Source organism: Buceros rhinoceros, unplaced genomic scaffold (assembly GCF_000710305.1).
Source record: "Buceros rhinoceros silvestris isolate BGI_N320 unplaced genomic scaffold, ASM71030v1 scaffold6042, whole genome shotgun sequence".
Classification (NCBI taxonomy): domain Eukaryota; kingdom Metazoa; phylum Chordata; class Aves; order Bucerotiformes; family Bucerotidae; genus Buceros; species Buceros rhinoceros.
In genome coordinates, this window is record NW_010400610.1 from 19177 (window position 1) to 37257 (window position 18081).

An 18081-nucleotide genomic window follows, 5' to 3' on the forward strand; every position below is an offset into this window, starting at 1 on the left:
GGGATAGTAATTTAAACCAAGAAGTAATTTGTTTTCATTTGAAAATGTAAACATGAACTTTTTTCTCCTCTTCCTTCGTACGTGCATCTGTGCTCGTGTGTGTATGTATGCCTGCAGTCCAGAGATATTCACAGATTCTATTGGCACTATTTTACAAACTGACATTCCACAACATAATTTTACATTATGTTAATACCTAATTTGATTTCAACTAAAGTTTTTTTCTCCTACAATTTTTTCTGTTCTCCCTTCTATTCTCTTCTACCCACATCTTCCACTTCTAACTTTCCCTCTGTGTCACTAACCCTTCTAGACTCTGTATTGATTGTACCCTCTCTCGCATGCTCTCTTCCACCCAAACACCGCTTTCTCTGAAACAGTGGTGTTTTATTAATCAGACTAGCACTTGAATCTGTAAACCTTTTTAGACCCAGCACAATTAGAAAGGCACTCTACAGACTTCAACTAAATCTACTAAAAGCAAAGGAGACATGTGAATGTGGGCAGACCACTAACAGGACTCTGCTGAAGAGTTATGTGCAGTTCACAGTAGGGGTGAAGTCACCACCAGAAGGTTTTAGTCTGCAGTCATGTGACTGCATCAAGATCCCATCGTCACTTGACTTCGGGTACCATACAACCCACTGCATCTTCATTTGCACTTGGTTCCTGTGGGCCTATACCCGCTCCTGTTAGTAAAAGCCGAATCCCTCCTTGTTGCCTACCTTCTGATAACCCATGTATCACCTAAACTACCTACAAAGACAAGTGATTCTGCTTCCCGCCTCAGCAGAGTAAAACTCTCATGTATGGGATGTATCTCTTCTCACGTTAAAGAATACCATCAAAGCTTAGTATTTCAGACAGGTAATCTGTACTGATGCAAAGCACATTTGCTCCATAAAATGACATGCACCTCCAGAGTTGTGGCAATACAGGAAAAGAAAAAATATCCAGCCCTTGGGCTCTTTTAAAAAACCTAACACAGACACCAATACTCAGGTACTTGCATGCACAAGTCTGTTCACAGCTACCCTCCACTTGTTTTGACTACGGTCAGGCTACAGACGACAGTATGTCCATGGCTAACCAAGTATAAAGTTATTTTAAGTTAAGTTATTTGGTTAAGTTTTGTTATGTTTAAGTATTTTGTTCATGTTTTCTCACTGATCAGACAGACTCTTTGCATCTGCATCATTCAGGCTTTTATTGTCCTCATCTCTGTTCACCTTATGCTACTATTTTCAAATTTTATGACACGTTATGAGGTCAGCTCACACAGCCACACTGGGATCCATGTCAGCCTGATCAGTTGGTCTACCTATGCTTCCCTTACAAGAGTAACCAGGTCTGAGTGAAAGGTTCACCATGCCCGAAACCCCTGACTAGTTGAGAGTACAATGGCAGTTACCTGAAAACTCGGCAGTCCCATTCGCCAGCTAGAGCCATCTACCAATTAAGTGATGGAAAGAGCCTCTAGATCAATTGTCTCAAATAATCCTATCTATCACAATTCAGTTCAGCTTAGCACAGATGGGATGTAAGACCTTCGGTTCAGCCATTTCCTACCACACCTTTTAATGCGGTCCCAGCCTGACGTCAGAAATCATGGTAACCCATCGAGCAGTGCCCACTGAAACAGCCTTTATGATAGATAGGGAAAGCCACTATGCTGCTTCTCCACCTCTCACTGGTGCCGCAAAGTAGCTTGATCTCGACAACACTCGCTGTTGAGCCAGAAAGAAGTCAGAAAAGCTGCACAGTAAACAGGGACTACCCTGAGCTGAACACTGCCATTTGCAAACCATGGATCTGAGCATCAGCTATGTGATGGCTACAGGGAATGCGGTTGCTGCAGAAAAATGCTACCAATAATATTGAGAGCCACTATGACAAAACAACTTGACCAGATGGAATTCAGGTTCACATCAGCCCACGCAGAATTTTAATCTGAATCTAACTCATTGCATCACTTGCATCAAAGCTAGGTGATCCAGTCTTTTCAATGCTCAGCCAGACACCAGTCAGAGGAATCTTTATGAGTCACCTATAGTAGAGTTCAGTCAGAAAGAAGCAAAGCAAAAAGCAGGATGATAACCCTGGATTTCAGAAGAGCACACTGGTCAGTTTAGGGACCTGCTTAGCTGGGCTAAGTGCCTAACTGACAGAATCATCTTACAGGCCACATCTGACTCCCAGGCCACAAACCGGAACATCTCAGTATAAAACTTCATGAAAGGTATGGAAATACTTTTGATATTTACTGTTAAACACATTAAACGCCTTATCAAAGGTATTTCTCCTACAGATACCAATACAAGGGTCAGCACTGAAGTGGGACTGGGTGGTATCTCTCACTGTCTCTCAGCTCTTTTGAGGTGAGCAGACTGTGCAGTGGAGAGAACGGACATGGGTAGCTGTAATTACACCGTGTGTTAGTGACCCAGCCAAACTGTCCTTCCACCTCCAGCAGGGCTCAGCACACAGCCACATGGAGGAAAACAGTAGCATAGATACGTCTTCTCTCTGGCTTCCTTCACGTCAAGTAAATACTTCTCTTTACTGTACCCATGCATCCTTGGAGCAAAGCAAATGTACTGGAAGAGTGAGCTACCTATGCTCCAGAATATTAATGAGGGTGATAAAACAGCCCTCAATTTTTGTTTCTGTCTTACAGCCTTCTTCCTTCTCCTCCTTCCCTCTTATCTCAAGGTGAGAGGCTGCCTAGTGATGCTCTCGCTCAGATGGAGGCCAGGATCCTGGACCAGGGCACATGGAACAGAGCAAATTCAGAATACCTGGCAGTTCCTGTAGGGCACAGCATCCAAGCACTGCATAGCCAGCCCGTTCCCCCCAGAACCCAGAGCACTTCCAGCAAGACAAAAAACACACATGTAGCGGTGCACAAACAGCCCTGCAAGAGCATAACTGTGTCGATGTGCGCACACTGGGTTATCTAATCATTCGTCACCTGAATAGTTGTATGCCTACGCAGGATTAAAAACTGTGTGGTCCCAGATTAGCACTGGACCCAACACTGTGGGTCTGTTATGACTGGCAACAAAAATTCCAGTGAGGATCTTACCAAGTAAACAAATTAATTTCACAAGCAGAACTTCCTCTAGGTAATCTGGAATGGCAGCAGCCCTCTTTAAATAGTCATCTTTATTCTGAAGCCTCATTCTTACGATGCAAGCAGCAAAAGAAACTAATTATGTTGAACAGGAGCCACACACCATTTTAATGTGGCTTATAAAAGGGAGGTAATTACATTTTAATGGAAGCCAAGATTTGTAAGGCAAGATTTGCAGGTATTTATTTTCATTTGTTGAAAAGACGGTAACAATTCACTCATGGCACTGCTGGACTCCTGTATATAAAAGTCAAGTAGTTTCCCCAAAAGCAACATAAATCATTCGAAATAGCAAAGGCTGCGCTGATGGAAGGTTAGTGTGAAGAATTTCAACACCAGGTGTTCAGGACACAGTTTTCCCAGAAACTTGCACTCATTCCCCTTGAAAAGAGCGGAAGACAGGTTTTCTAAACGGCTCTCTACCTCTCACTGGGGCAAATTTTCCAAAGCACCCGGTTGCTATGGTGGTGCAGGACAATGGCATCACTGGGTGACACTGACTGAATTTTGGGGATGAAATGCCAATCCATGTGGAAGGGAGCAGTCTTGACTTTGACGAGGTCAAGGATTTTATCCCTTGGTGAAAAAAAAAAATCTCACCCTAAAGATGTTTGACCTGGTCTCTAGGAACAAAAACTGTTCTATCTTTTGATTTCAATGACTGCAGAAACAAGTACCTTGATTTCTGAAACACGCTTTAAATATGGTATTTCTTCTGCTTCTAGAGAAAGACAACCTTTCATGGTCATCTAATTCCTTTTCCTCCTATTTTCCTGCACTGTAGAAAACATTTATGTATTCTAAATGGTTTAAGAAAGAAAAACTATATTACAGTATCAATTTTGTTCCAAAATGAATTATTCTGTGGAGTCTCTTTGAGGAATACAGTTCTACTGGATGGAAAAGAAGTAACAGTCTACTAGCTAAACAGCAGTAGAAGGTAAGCCTTCAATGAAACAATGACCTTGATGTGACTTTTACTTCATTAATACATTACAATTGATTATATCCCCTGTATTTAAGCTCTGTGCTGTTTAATGATTTTGTCTAGTTGTCTGTAAGTGTTTCTCATTTCCTCCACTCTTCCAGTCACTCGTCCCCAGCAGGTTTTGTCCTGCTTCTCACTTTGCTAAATTTCCATTTTGGACAGACTTGAATTTGTTCCCAGCTGAACACAAGAGGGACCCAATTCAAACCTGAAGGGAGGAGCTGCACCATATATGCCAGGAAGACACGCTGCAATGTGCGTTATGAATGGGAAACAGCTAAATTTTTAGGTGTAACAAAACATAACATATCTGACGAAGAAATGGACCAAAGAACCACTCATGGGGGAAAAAAAAAAAAAAAAAAAATCACTCCTTTTCTTTCTCACTGGAATTGCAAAACTAAATAAATGCAGGGAAATTTTAATCCAATTCATTCTAAAGCTAGCCAAAAAGCTCGAAGAAACAGTCTTAGACAGTCAGAAGCCATTGCTTGAACGTGACATACAGATGTAAGACCTTAAAAACGTTTCCATTAACGTCCTGACTTAAACTAGTCAGGAATCACAGGGAGCTTTTTTTTAAGAAGCAGTTTGTTGGAAACAAGGATTTTCATCAGAAAACTTTAATTTTGGTGTTTTTCATCATTCAAGTACTTGAGAGAAAGAGTCAAAATTGCCTCGGCACAGGCACACAAAAGAGGAGACTGCTGAAGAGGTCTGGCGTATTGAAAGCGATTCCCAGGAGCAGCTCACTTTGCTCTTCTGTTTGCTTCTTCTCATCTGCCTCTGGTACGTTTGTACTGCTGCTTCTGTAGTGTATGGACTCTCTCACTGTTCTTTGACATGTTATGTGCTCAGCACAGGACGGACACAGACCCAGCTGGCTCTGCATCCCTCTGTCTACACTGTACAAGAGATCCCTCTTAATGCCAGCAAGACAGGTGCAGGCACAGACTGATACAGCCAGAGTTTACCCTCTGCGTTCACCTCTGAGAAGACTGATGAAAATAAAAAGTATTTATAATCCCTCTGGAGTTTGACATGTACCTATACAGCAAAAAGATTACACACTGAGGCAGTTTATATACCAAACTGAGATCTATGTTACATATCAATGTATAAAAAAAATGTATTTTATATATATATACACACTGTGAATAGATACCCTATTAGTTTTTGAAAACCACACACATGCATTCCTCGCTTGTGCTTTCTGCATCTGTCCCAGATGGGATCTACCCTCAGGGCACAGGACACATGATTGGCTTTGATAAGTGCTCCACACTCTGAAAGGTCGTCTGCAAAACTTTTGCAGTAAGCACAAATAGAATAAAAGATAGAGAGATGGTGACATGGAAAATGAGATGAAGGGATAAAGAAAGGGGAAAAATAAAGCTTGAAAGGAAAGGAAGTGGAGAAGTAGAAAAGGAAAGGACAGGACAGAAAGGAAGGAACAGAGCTTTCTCTCTGTTTTGCTGCTGGGAACAGTAATGAGTGTAAACATTTGCTGATGGTGTATCTTTTTATCACAGCAAATCCCACAGCTTTAGGCATTTGCACGGCTCAAGGGCACTGACTAATGCCAAGGAGGCTGGACTACTCTTGCAAGACAGGAAAGTGAGACAATGAGCATGTAACAGAATTGGCACGCACGAGACTATTCAAACTTTCACCCACAAAGGTCTGTATTAAACTGTAAAAGAAACTCCTGCAGACACGGGGGGGTTAAATAGGACTATCTGTCACATCCAGTTTTTCATCTTCTGGAGCAGCATAGCTAAAAAAAAAAACCAAACCTGAAATACAGACCAGGGGGTGAGAAAACACAGAGGTCTAGGTTTCCCATGAAACTTTCCAAACTATTTTTTTCAAACACACCTGTAAAAGCTGCAGAACAACTAAAAATTTAAAAATACTTCTTTTATTTTTAAAAATTCTCTTTTGCCTTCTCCTACAAGTATTTCCTGCTCCATGGAATCAGGGTCATGTCAATCTGATGGATTTTATGTTATGACCTGACAAGGTATTCAATTTATTTATCCTAACTGTTATTTTTCAAAGGTACAAAAAAGTAGTCTCAAAGGAGACTACAGTGCAAAGCCTCCAAGAAACGTAAGGAAATGGAAGCAGAAAATACACCATTAAAAGACATCCAAACTTTATTAGTTATGGACTGCAGTGGCAGCTTACTAGCAGCTTGAGACTGGTCCACACTGTAACCACCATTGTTCTTGTTTTTCTCACATGGCTCACTCTTGTTCCCACTTAGACTGCGAAAAATCGTATTTCTTCACGTAATGGCAGCAAGGAGATAAATTGCAGAGATATGTCTCAGGGCCTGAAGTTGCTCCATCTTGAAATAACTGTCCTTGGACTAGTCGGGGCACAGGAAAACACAACCAAGCATTTAGCACCCAGTCTCACCCCTCTGAACTGCTGTTTCTTCTCTTGGTTTTCACATTTCTCAGCTCCATAAGGCATAAATTATTCATGGCAAAACTGCCTCTCACAATGTTTATGCGGTGCTTAGTACAATGGCACTCTTTTTCAGCTGGGGCCTCTGGGCACTCATGCAATACAAATAATCATGATGATAGCAAGAATAATAACAGCCAGCTATGCTTTTCCCACAGGGCATCCGCTGCCAGCGTCTGCCCTGCAGAGCTCAGATCAGTGCATTTCACTGCAGGCTCTGGTCAGTGCCAGAGGCAATTCTTCAATAAACCTGCCTCCTCCTCTACAGCAAGAGAAACACCTCCCAGTTTTGCCTTTCAGGTTTTTGTTTAACTACCACAGCTGTTTCCTAATATGAGAAAACCCCTCATTTTTATGTCTAATTACTTTGAGCAGATCCTATTATTCTGCATCCTGTAATACTAATTATTACGCTAGCTACATGCCCGCACGACTAATGAGTTACATTACAGAGGGAGATACAGCACCAGTGTGATGCCAAAACAGGAGAAACCAGCATCTTGCAAACAAAAGAAAAACACGTTGCTAACAAGACATTTCTTCTCCCCCTGTGTGCCCTCCTCTTTAGAAGCAGACATTTCACTGCTGCATAAAGGCAAAGTTTATGGAAGACACCCCAGAAAAAAGCAGATCATCCAACGTAAAAAATGGAGTGGGCCAAAGGTGGTCCTTTTCATCAGTGCAGCATCACGTTTGTCTGAGCAATGAACAGCTGTTTATCAGGTGAGCAATTTGTTCAGACATCACTGTCAGCTCCTTACAACAGCCAGTATCCAAGACAACCTGCCAAAGCCCAGTCAGCCTGTCCTGGCAGTGGACTGCAAGTAAGATGTCCTCTCAGCAGGTTGAAATCAAGGCTGCCACTGCAGTGCTTAAAAACCACGTTGTTTTCTGCTTCTGATACCAAAGTAAGGGCAGGGATATACCTGCTGATTAACAAACGTCCAGCTCTATGTTCTGACACTAAGCTCCCTAAGAAGACACAAGCTAAATCAGTGACAAACACTGTCTTAAATCCACTGAGATTACTAATGTCAAAATCAAAGACCCTAATTAAAGACTGCAGTTCAGACACTCACCTTGAAGTAAATAATCACATTCTGCTAATAGTAACTGCAGACTAGGATAAAACTGAGCAGCAGTTATTAGTCAGAGCATGGAGAGAAGAGTCAACAGCCCCTAGCTGAATGCCTGGAGCTGCCACTGATACTGTGTCAACCTGGAAAACAATTTAGCTTTTCCAACCTTCAGTCATTACTTTTCTTTAAATTGTACTTCCTCAGATCCAAGGAGTGATAGGAGGATTAGCCAATTGCTACTTATAAAGATCTCTAGATAAAAAGAAACAATGTAGTGCTGATTACTTATATTGCACTAAACTCTTAAGCTCCTCAAACAATATGCAATCATTAAAAACACACAGAGCGTAGTCTTTCCTCCACTGCAGTTGCACAGACATCATGTCAAACACAGGGAACTGCACTGACACCTTGCTAGACTCTCAAATGCTACGCCCAATCCGCATTACGTGAAAGAGATGACAGCCATTAACAACTTGGGTAGGTCTTGCCTTCATGTGAGAAACCTTTCCAAACATTATCTGTTGGAGGATGCGATCTTTGGACGCCACCCCAATTATTAAAGACAACAGTGTATGTATAAGCAGTGTTCACGTTTGCCAGCCTTAGCTGGAATTGTTTTCCTGTATGGCAAGGACTGAGCTGGGCCAGGATAAAGTAACGCATAAATCGGAAAAACTGTAAATTGAAAAAAAGTTGGGAAGGGAGATTTATTAAAAAAGAACTAAATAAAGCCCGATTAAAAAGTTATCAGAAAGGAGCATAATTCAAAAAATGAAGGGTACATTGCAAAAAGAGCAGGCAGACTGCTTATTTTATTTAATTTTATCTTAAACAGAAGAATAAATAGCTAAAAGTACAGGAGTTATGTGGAGAGAGAGAGAGAGAGAGGAATAATGAGAGTCATGGAAGGAGTGAAAAAAGAAATAAAGCCTGTCAGACAACCCAGCTCAATAAAAATAAATTTCTCCTCTCTCAGCAGTTAAAGCAAAATGTTTCCTGAATCCTGACAATACCCTATTCTTTCACTTTCTGGATGGCTGGTACCCAAACAACCATCAATCAACTTTGGGCGGCTGTGAAGTAGGCCAGATGGAGCATGTTTGGAAGCGTTTTTTGCTCTTCAGTGCAAGTTGGCCATTAGAGCAGCCACTCGACAGAAGTGTCTCACTCTTTCACATCTGTCAAGACAGTTTAGGAAGACCTTGAACATCCCCAGCCTTGCAGACACTGATTAGAATATGCAATTGTGTGTGCTAGAGGAGAGGTGGCTGTCTCCAATGGGATTTTGTGATAAAAACTATCCTTTCATCCTTTCCAGCCTTTGTGACAGGCTTTCTCATGACCTCATTCGTGTACTAAACAAACAAACCAAGGGGTCCAGAATATCGCTGTCATGTCACTGACAATCCCTCTGTCCAAATATACAATATTCAAGAATGAACAACAGTTTTCATCCTGTGTTAACTACACTTTAGCATGGCAGCCCAGGACCAAGCTATTGTCTTCCAATCAGAGAACATCTCAGCAAAGCTATGGAGAAAAGAGCTCATCAGAAACCCAGATAAAATTCAAATTCCTGATTCATCATCTGCTCTCCCCCTTAAATCTGACATACTGCAAAGTTTCTCTAATAATTCTCCTCTTGCAAAGCAGTGAGCTCCAAAACATCCAAGTGTCACAGGCTACAATCCATACGCAGAATCAGCTGCTCAGAAGTAAAAATACTGAGACAGAGAAGTAGCTAACAAGGAAAAAAAAATCAGTATTTTAAAAAAATGTTATTTTTAGTTTCTAAAATAATGAGAGTGCTTCAAAAAGATTTTAAGGCTCTTCCACGAATGCTGACTAATGATAAAGTAAATCCATAAGAACATTCAGATCACCAGTTTTTGAGGCAGGCATTGATTCCCAAGGTTAATGAGTACCTCCTGGTTTAATATAGCATAAGCTTTGCCACAGCTCATAGAATTTCTTGGAAAACCAAAATATATTTTATCAGCAAATCTTCAAAATGACAACCGTTGGGATTTTTCTGCATGGATAATTTTCCTTTCTTTTAAACATATATCAAACTCCTACAAAACAGCAGAAAGAGGATTCACCCTACCAGCAAAGTTGCTGTATGTTCATGAGCTGGAAAGGTGGATAGGCAACGGGAAAACAACAGTTACACATAACATTGATTTATTTGCATTTTCCTCAAAGAAGGGAGAAGGTGAGGAGGAACTTCAGACCACACTAGGGAAATCTGTCAGGTGAATCTGATTTTCAACACTTCATTGGGCAAACTTAGACAAAATAATCTGCCTTACCCACACACCTCCTTGGGTTCTTCATTAAATGCATTAATTAATTTTTTAAAAATGTAAGAGTGCAGGAGAATTGTGAAGGTCTCAGATAGAGATATCTAGTCCACATGCAAGCAGTGATCAAAAGAAAAACATAATTAGGGTATTTAGCAAGTGTAATGAACAATAAAGGAAGTATTACAATGATATTTTCTTTTTCAACACAAATCTGTAGAGGACACACTTGGAATACTGTGTACAGTCCAAACTCTACATCTTTAAAACAATTTTGCAATAACAGGAAGAATTTAGTTAAGTCCAATAGAGAGTATTCTTATAGATAAATTGTTATACAATGAAATACTTAAGTCAGAGGTTTTAGCTTTAAAAGATGGAACGTGGCAAGTGACAAGAAGTAACAGAAGATACATAAAACTACATTTGATTATAGAAGCTAAATAGGGGCTTTTACTCACCCCGTTGGCTATATGAAATCAAAAGAAAAGGCGATGAAACAGCCTGACAGAAGGAAAATTTCAGGGCACAGGAAAGCGTGTTATTCAGGAAAACCATGAAAGCGACCCTTTCTCCGAACATACTGGTATTCTTCAGTGTAATATTCTCAGTCAGTTCATATCTACTTTGGTACTCCCAGCCTATTGCTGTCAGAGGTGTATTCAGTGATGCAGCTCTTGAAGCACACGGCAGCCAGAAAGGTAACTGTTTAGCAGCAGAACAGACTCCCAGCTCACGTCAGCACTTCAGATTTTTACTTCAGAAATACAGTTCAGTAGGGCACAACATTTCACATGGTACTAATCTGCTTGACCTAATTTCTTACTCTAGTTCCTCCTACTGCTGCCAGCACACTGTCCGGTGTAGCTCCCACATAGTTATACCCACAGATCTGCAATATGGATTTCTTAGCTTTAGCACAGGGCCCAGGCAGGCTGCAAGTGTATGACTTCCATGTGTGCTGCTCCAACTAATGCCAACAGCAGATGAACAAGCAGGTGGCATGCAAAAAGATGCCATGAGATTTCTAAAGCAAATAAGGAGAGCAGAAATTCTGCCCGCAGTTATTACAATCACAAACTTTTATTTGTACCTATTTCTTCTTCCGCATTCCTTCAAATTAAATGAAGTTAGGTTTTTCTAACTAAGTCCAACCACGTAACTATGTCTACTGCAGTCAGTCCCAGTCCAAGTTTTAGTCTCACCTATAACTCACTGATACCTAGAATCAGTTAGAGTGAACTGTGATCCATCAATTTCATAACCTCCGCCTTTAAACACATAACTTGAAAACGACCCTGTACCACCCAACAGCATTGCTCTCACAAAGCGATGTTGCATCAACACCCTGCTTCATCTCCTTCCCCCCTCTTCTGACAGCCATTGATAGAATATACTGACTCACCAGGAGCAGAACAAGGCAGAGGGCTACTAGTGTTTTGGGCAGCAACAGCCCTCTGGCAGCACAATAGGAAGCTTCATTCAATAGCGCCCAAATGCCACTTAGGCACAGAAACTTATTAAAAAAAAAAAAAATCCAAAGAAAAAAAAGTCCTTCCCCTCAACCTTATAAACAATAAAATCACACAGCTGAAAGCCCTTCCTGCATTCCTACCCAGTCACTTCCATCCCTAAATGAAGATGTTTATTGGTACCAATTCAACCAAGTCAGCTGGTCTCTGAAAATCTAGTTGTATCCTTTCTGCTTCACAGGTTGTCATTATCTATACAGGTTCTAGACTCAGCGCTTATCTGATAACCCCACAGATGGCATGCGAAGGAGATCAGTTACAGCTGAACTGAGTCAAAGCAGATGGATGCATGTACACACACAGAAAGCATCTGCTACCTCATCAGATGTACCTCTGGTTGCACAAGCAGAGCAGGCCACCTGCAGGTACTCCTCAGATCAATGGTGCACCACCACCTGCAATTCAAAATTACTTGTCCCGGTTGCACCTGTCACTCCTAATCACATTTATTTTTATAATTATCGAAGTATTCAGAGAATGGAACGTGTTAAACCTAACTGGTTTTAAGCAAACAAATGCCAAGGTAGCATAGTTTGTATAATCCTCCTAAAACACATTACTTCTGTATCTCAAACAAGATCTCACAGTTTTAGCTCCCACTATAAATCATCCTACACACACAACACCTGCTACTCCAACAAAAGAGGACATTAAAAGGCTTTAACGATTAGAAAGAAAATAAGTTTGTCTAAGAGACACCTGGATACACAAATGCCAGGCATATGCTTTTCTATGTACTAGGAAATACACTGTCACTCGCATTTAAGTGAGACATATACATTCTTTACTCTCCTTCCTGCAATCTTTGAAAAAAGAATATACAATCCCAAGGGTGCAGAACATAGGCATATTTCAGCATGCAGTGAGCAGAACATCCCGTCAGTACTATCTGTCCAGAAGGAAAGCAGTCCTTTTTCCAACTAGCCATTATTCAATACTAAACAAAATCTTTATCAAGAGACATTTGTGCATGTTATTGTTCTGTACCCGTCAACAGGTAAGTTATGAAAAGCATCTGTACTTTGGACATCTAGTCACATCAGCACACTGGTAGCTTTACAGGTGGTCTATGATTAAAATTGGAGCTCTACTCTTCAGCTTTCCTCTTGTGTCTGAGACTGCCTTGGCTATACAACTCAGGAATATTATCTGCCTGACCAGTAAGAAATAGAAGCAGTGCAGAACTGAGGAAAGGTCATGAAAGTAAAATTTCCTGTACTACTGAGCTCCCACTGAAGCACGCGGGACATGACAAATTCAGTGATTTAAATGAACTAGTGTGCAGCTTTCTGCATATGGGATTTACCTTGAGGTTTGGGTTTGGTAAGCTTCCCACAAGGCTTTGAGATTGTGACAGTCTTCTGGCAGTCAGCATTATGAAGGGCTCTCTTTAGGTTCCCAGTTCGAGTCTTCAGGGCAGTATTCAAGTCACATTCTCCCCAGGCCTGGAACTGGTATTTGCACTCTGCTGCAGTGAGTAAATAAATGGCAATTTTTGAAACAGAATGAGTGTGAAAACAAAACTCTTACAAGTCTATAGGATATCACAGTCAGTGCTTGTAAACAAAAAGATCATGCAACTGAAGAAAGGAATCACAAGAGAACTTTAGAGATGATAATTACAGTTATAATTGCAGTTTCCACCCACCAATACTTTAAAACTTAATCCTGTTGCTTTTGCATGGATATTGCATTACTGTCATATAAAGGAAAATACATTCAACCATGAAGAGACAAATAAATAAATTAAAAAAAACCCAAGAAACAACAGCAGTGGGAAACATCATTCACATTCTATGTGGTTGTTCTTCCCATTTGTGTGATGCCAAAGGTTACCAAATAAGGCTTGAATGGTTTGAAGAACGTATGTGCAACTATGAACTTGTCAAGTCTGAAACTGCAGCACTGATTGCCTTGGTAAGGTCACAATGATGTCAAAGCCACACAAGCTGTTTACTAGAAAAAGCCAAGTTTGCAAGAGTAATCAGATCTGAGTCCCGGACAAACATCTTGACCGAGACAGATCTGACGTATCTTTCTGAACTGCTACATATGAACCTTCTGAACTGAATATATAGTTGTAAGACAATGGTCTTCATTCACTCCTTTCACTGCACGTGCTGGTAGCCACCCACGCTCCCTGCATCAAACCACACATCGCAAGGTCACGTAAAGCCTGCGGTAACCATCGCAGAGTTTCTCAGCTGTGAGCCATTACACAGCATTTACATTGCTGCCTTAAATAGGGTTGTACACCACAGGAGAGCAGTTTCAGCACGCTGCTGGAAGACGGAGTTTACAGTAAGTAGGTTATATGGACCCTCTGCAGAGAAGCTGCTTTGCTCTGAAGAGGCTGCCTTTTGATACTTTATGTGTTCTAGCTCCAATGAAACTGAAATACAGATGTAGCCCCTTCACCAACATATTTGCAGAGCTAAGCAGAAAATACAGGCTTCCTGCTCTATACTTAAGTACAAACCAAAGCAAATTCCTTGAGAGAGCGATGCTTACCTCCAAATTGCTTCTTCCAGTTGCAGGGAATCTTACACTTCTGAGTCTTGGTGGTTTGTTTGCACTCAGCTCCAGTGCGAGTGCCCTCACGTGTCCCCAGGCCACAGTCACCATTGGTGGGCACACAGACGCTCCACTGCCATTCCCCACAGTCAGACTTCTTCGCCTTTTTCTCTGGATGAAGACAAGGAACCAAACCCAAGCAAGAGAAGTGGTCAGTACCCAGAGCCTATGGAGAAGAAACTCTAAACCTGACTAAACCATCACAGCACCTGAATGGGTGAATAGGAAAGACATCTGTAAAACAATTGCTTCAAAAGCAAAAGGTCTGGCATCCCCTTCACTAGTCCACTTAGATAGTCTCAAGTGGACTCTCACCTTCAGAATGGGGAATCTTCTAGAAACCCTCAGGGATCACCAACCAAAACATGCAGGAGGACTCAGGTAGAAAGGACAATCCTCCATCTCCAGTAGCTGATGGCATGCAAGTATTTTCTACACCAGCTGAAGGACTACCCATTACACAGATTAGAAATGTGTATGTTGACATTGTGCATCAGGATTTGAGCACCTCCAAGGAACAGCCATGGGATACAAACTTCATTTGGTATACCACACCACATTTTATGCCAGAATATGACCAGAACTCCAAAGGCAACAAAAAAAGAGAGAAGTGCTCTCAAAATGCTGTTAATACAGGTGGGTTTGCAGCTGAGGGACAGAAGTAAGGATCATGTTTTCATTTAAATCCTTAAACCCAAGTCTGATGAGAAAGGACAGCAATGTTATCAAACTCAAGTGTTCAGAAAAATTAGTTAGGCCCCCAAAACTTTATGTAAAATTATTTTCCTTCTAGCTCTTGTATCTTTACATTCACATTTTCTCATATTTCCATATGGCCACAATGGTTAGAAACACCTTTTTTTTTTTTTTAATGGGAACACTTCCACACCAGTTCCAATAGACTCACAGATGATATTGACTGATGTGTAAGTAGTCCGTAAATAATAAGACCTCAAGAAAAACACCAAAAGATTTATTCCTTAAAAAAATGTCAGAACTGGGCTTGATAGAAATGAATTTTCCACCCCAGGCCTGTCTCTCTTATAATGAGGTCTGAGTTCATCACTGACAGAAAGCAATTACCTCTGGATGTGTGGCTGGTTGTCTGCAGCAGTGAGTGAGTTCAGTTCTTTGTCAGAGGATTTACACATCACACAACATTGGCGTAGCATTGTCACATACAACACCAAATGAGTGACATGATAACTGTCCTTTCATCACTCCTGTTTGATTCTCCTAAGACAAGCATGAATGTACTTCCAGAGCAAATTTTAAGCTGCCTTGCAATATGCGCTCTGTGATAAACTAAGGACTTCAGTCTCCAGGGCTGTCAAGCTGCCAGCTTTCACGGAAACTAGTTTCTGTTTTCCTATTTAACACAGAATAACATGTCACAGCCACAAATTCCTACACTGTATGTCAAAAGGTTAATGAATGACCTGAATTTAACAAAACCAGAAGCGTTTTATATTCTCCCCGACATGCAATCTATCTCAAGGATTAACTTTGAGTCATGCTGGACCTTACCTGGTTTCTCTTTTTTGCCAGCCTCAGTGGTACTCACAGCTGCCAGAATGAAAACAAGTGCCAGGAGGGCAGCTGTGAACATTCGACGTTGCTGTTGTTGCTGTTGCATTCTGGGGATTAACAAGAGAGAGGAGATAAAAGGTTGATTAGACTGCAAAAAGTGGGACCCCATCTAAAGTGTTGCTACAGCATTTTGGGAAGCTCTTCTTCAGGGACACAAGACAGAATCAGGTCAAACACAACTAGCCATAAGCAGAATGGATAATTATCTGCAATCCAGCGTGAATATAAAGATTTTTTAAAATTACTTTCCACCCTGTGTACCAAATCTCTGATCTACATTCACCGATGTTATGGATGAGTTTTGCCACAGGAAGTTCAGGAATTATGGCTCATCTTTCAGAAACCTGTCAGAGAATCAAGGATCCTGACGGGCCCAGAACATCCTTCTTCTTTCCTGACCTCTGGCTGTGATTTATTGTGTAAAACTAAACATAACATACTTTGTGCTTCAGCTAACCCATCTATATGAAGTAGGGAATGCCACACTGTCCAACTTGCAAAGGTGTAAGTTCTTATTAGGCTTACTTGATGTCTGATAAGAGCTTCTTTCATGAAAACTTATATAAGTAATATGTGCTGCATTATGTTAATTGTCATTGGCACACTGCTACCTTCTTTTTCCTTCCTTTCCAATTAGTGTCTCTTCCTAATACGAATTAAGCTAATTGCCTGAAATGCAAAATGGGCACAGAGATATGACTTGCACCACAGCTCGAGGTTATCCATAGCATGCTAATGAAAATCTGGATTTCGGAAACAAATACTCAAATATAAAAAGGAATTAAAAACATTTGCTCAGTGGTAAAGCATCAGTTAACAGCCAATCACCAAAAGACATTCAGACTAGGTCTATTCGATGGCTTACACACATATTCCCCTTTCGCTTTGCTATAATTTGTGTTGTCTCATTTTGGCATAGTTTACTGGAAAGCAGGGCAATAACAAATGTATATATTGAAAATAAGCAATCTCCCCTTTCCTAGAAACACCTCTCTAGTACGTGGTCAGGCAATAAGATGGTAGACTAGATACTGCTCGGATGGAGGGTTTCTCCAGCCTTTTTCTTTTTTTTCAAACCAAGGCTCATGACATTCATGCTACCCCAGCCCTCCAAGGTGTCAACAGCGACAGACCGATGCCGTCTTTGTGGCTATACTAGACTGATGTTATAGAGAGTTTAACAGACAACCTGATCTCATTTTGCTGAGCACAGCAACCTTGGGGGAGAAATAATTCTGACCATGACCAAAGAACAAAATGTATTGAAAATTTAATTTGGCACTCATCATTATTCCCTGCTGGCAACCTCTTGCTCAAAAGCAATATAATTGCAATTGACATGGAAAACAGGAAAGGAATCCCAAAGCCAGAGACTTTCAAGTATCCAGGTTTTAATATCATGCTAGAAGTCAGAGGAGAAAGCTTAAAGTTTTGCTGAAATAAAGTTCACATGAAGACTGCAGGAGACCTGGTATTCAAAAGCCTTAAAGAGCTGTCATTAGCACCAGTTTGGTTTGCTTCAAAGGAAAGTACCATTTCCCATCATGAAGAAAGGACTATGAGTGTTTCCAGTGAACTCAGAGTCCAGCACTAAAGCATGAGTCCTGTGTGAGCTTGGGTTTGTTTCTTTTTCCTTTCTTCTGCTACATCTTTCCACTTGGAACCTCTCATGTTTTACAGAAAATAAAATAAAGAAATAAATAAAATAAGCAATAAAATAAATATGTAACCTGCCTTTTTTTCATCTTACTTCAAACTGGTTCTCCATAATCACAGTAGCAATTCCGTCAAGACACCAAACTTCCTCCCTCCGCCCCCTTCCCTTGGAGAAACTTTGTCACCAGTAACACTGCACCTCACCCCACCTCCCATTTTCATTACAATTTCTGTTCTCTCTTCCTCTCTTCCAAATGACCCACCAGAACCTCTCACTGAATGCAGGAGTTAAGTGCTTGTGTGGAAACGCATATGGAGAGACAAATACTTCCATAATCTCACAACACTGTCCCAGAGTCTCAGAAGCTGAAGCGAGGCAGCACCAGTGGTTTTGCTGCGCAAGATGTTCCTGTATGCAAGTGACACCCGCAGTGGGCTTGAGGCTACCTCTTACCAGCTCTTACATCCTTGCTGCCCACCTCAGGGACCTTGGATGTGGTCACACATGTCGTCATCCATGCCCCCCTCCCCATTGGTTACTGGCAGTCACCAGACATCAAGAACACTAGGGAAGCTGCCTTACATTAAGTTGTCAGAGACTCAAATTCAAGTGTGATTGACATTATTTTCAGCAAAACAAAGAGGGAAAATAGTTGGGTTTTAGAGTCTGAAATGTTCCAGAAGCCTTATAAACAAAATCCCATGGAGCCCTAATATAGCATGTTTTTCTATGACTCCGAGTTTCCCT

The 18081-nt window shown here is 41.1% G+C and overlaps 1 protein-coding gene across 1 annotated transcript in view; it reads right to left on the reverse strand.

Annotated features, from left to right (window-relative positions):
- PTN (pleiotrophin) overlaps nt 1-15724 on the reverse strand; it is a 17568-nt gene extending 1844 nt beyond the window's left edge. The window contains exons 1-3 of the mRNA XM_010131935.1: nt 15615-15724; nt 14025-14198; nt 12820-12981 (exon numbers count right to left, since the gene is read on the reverse strand). Coding sequence (XP_010130237.1) covers nt 12820-12981; nt 14025-14198; nt 15615-15723 — 445 coding nt within the window. The 5' untranslated portion in view covers nt 15724. The remainder of the gene's footprint in view (nt 1-12819; nt 12982-14024; nt 14199-15614) is intronic.
- Nucleotides 15725-18081: the final 2357 nt, after the last annotated feature.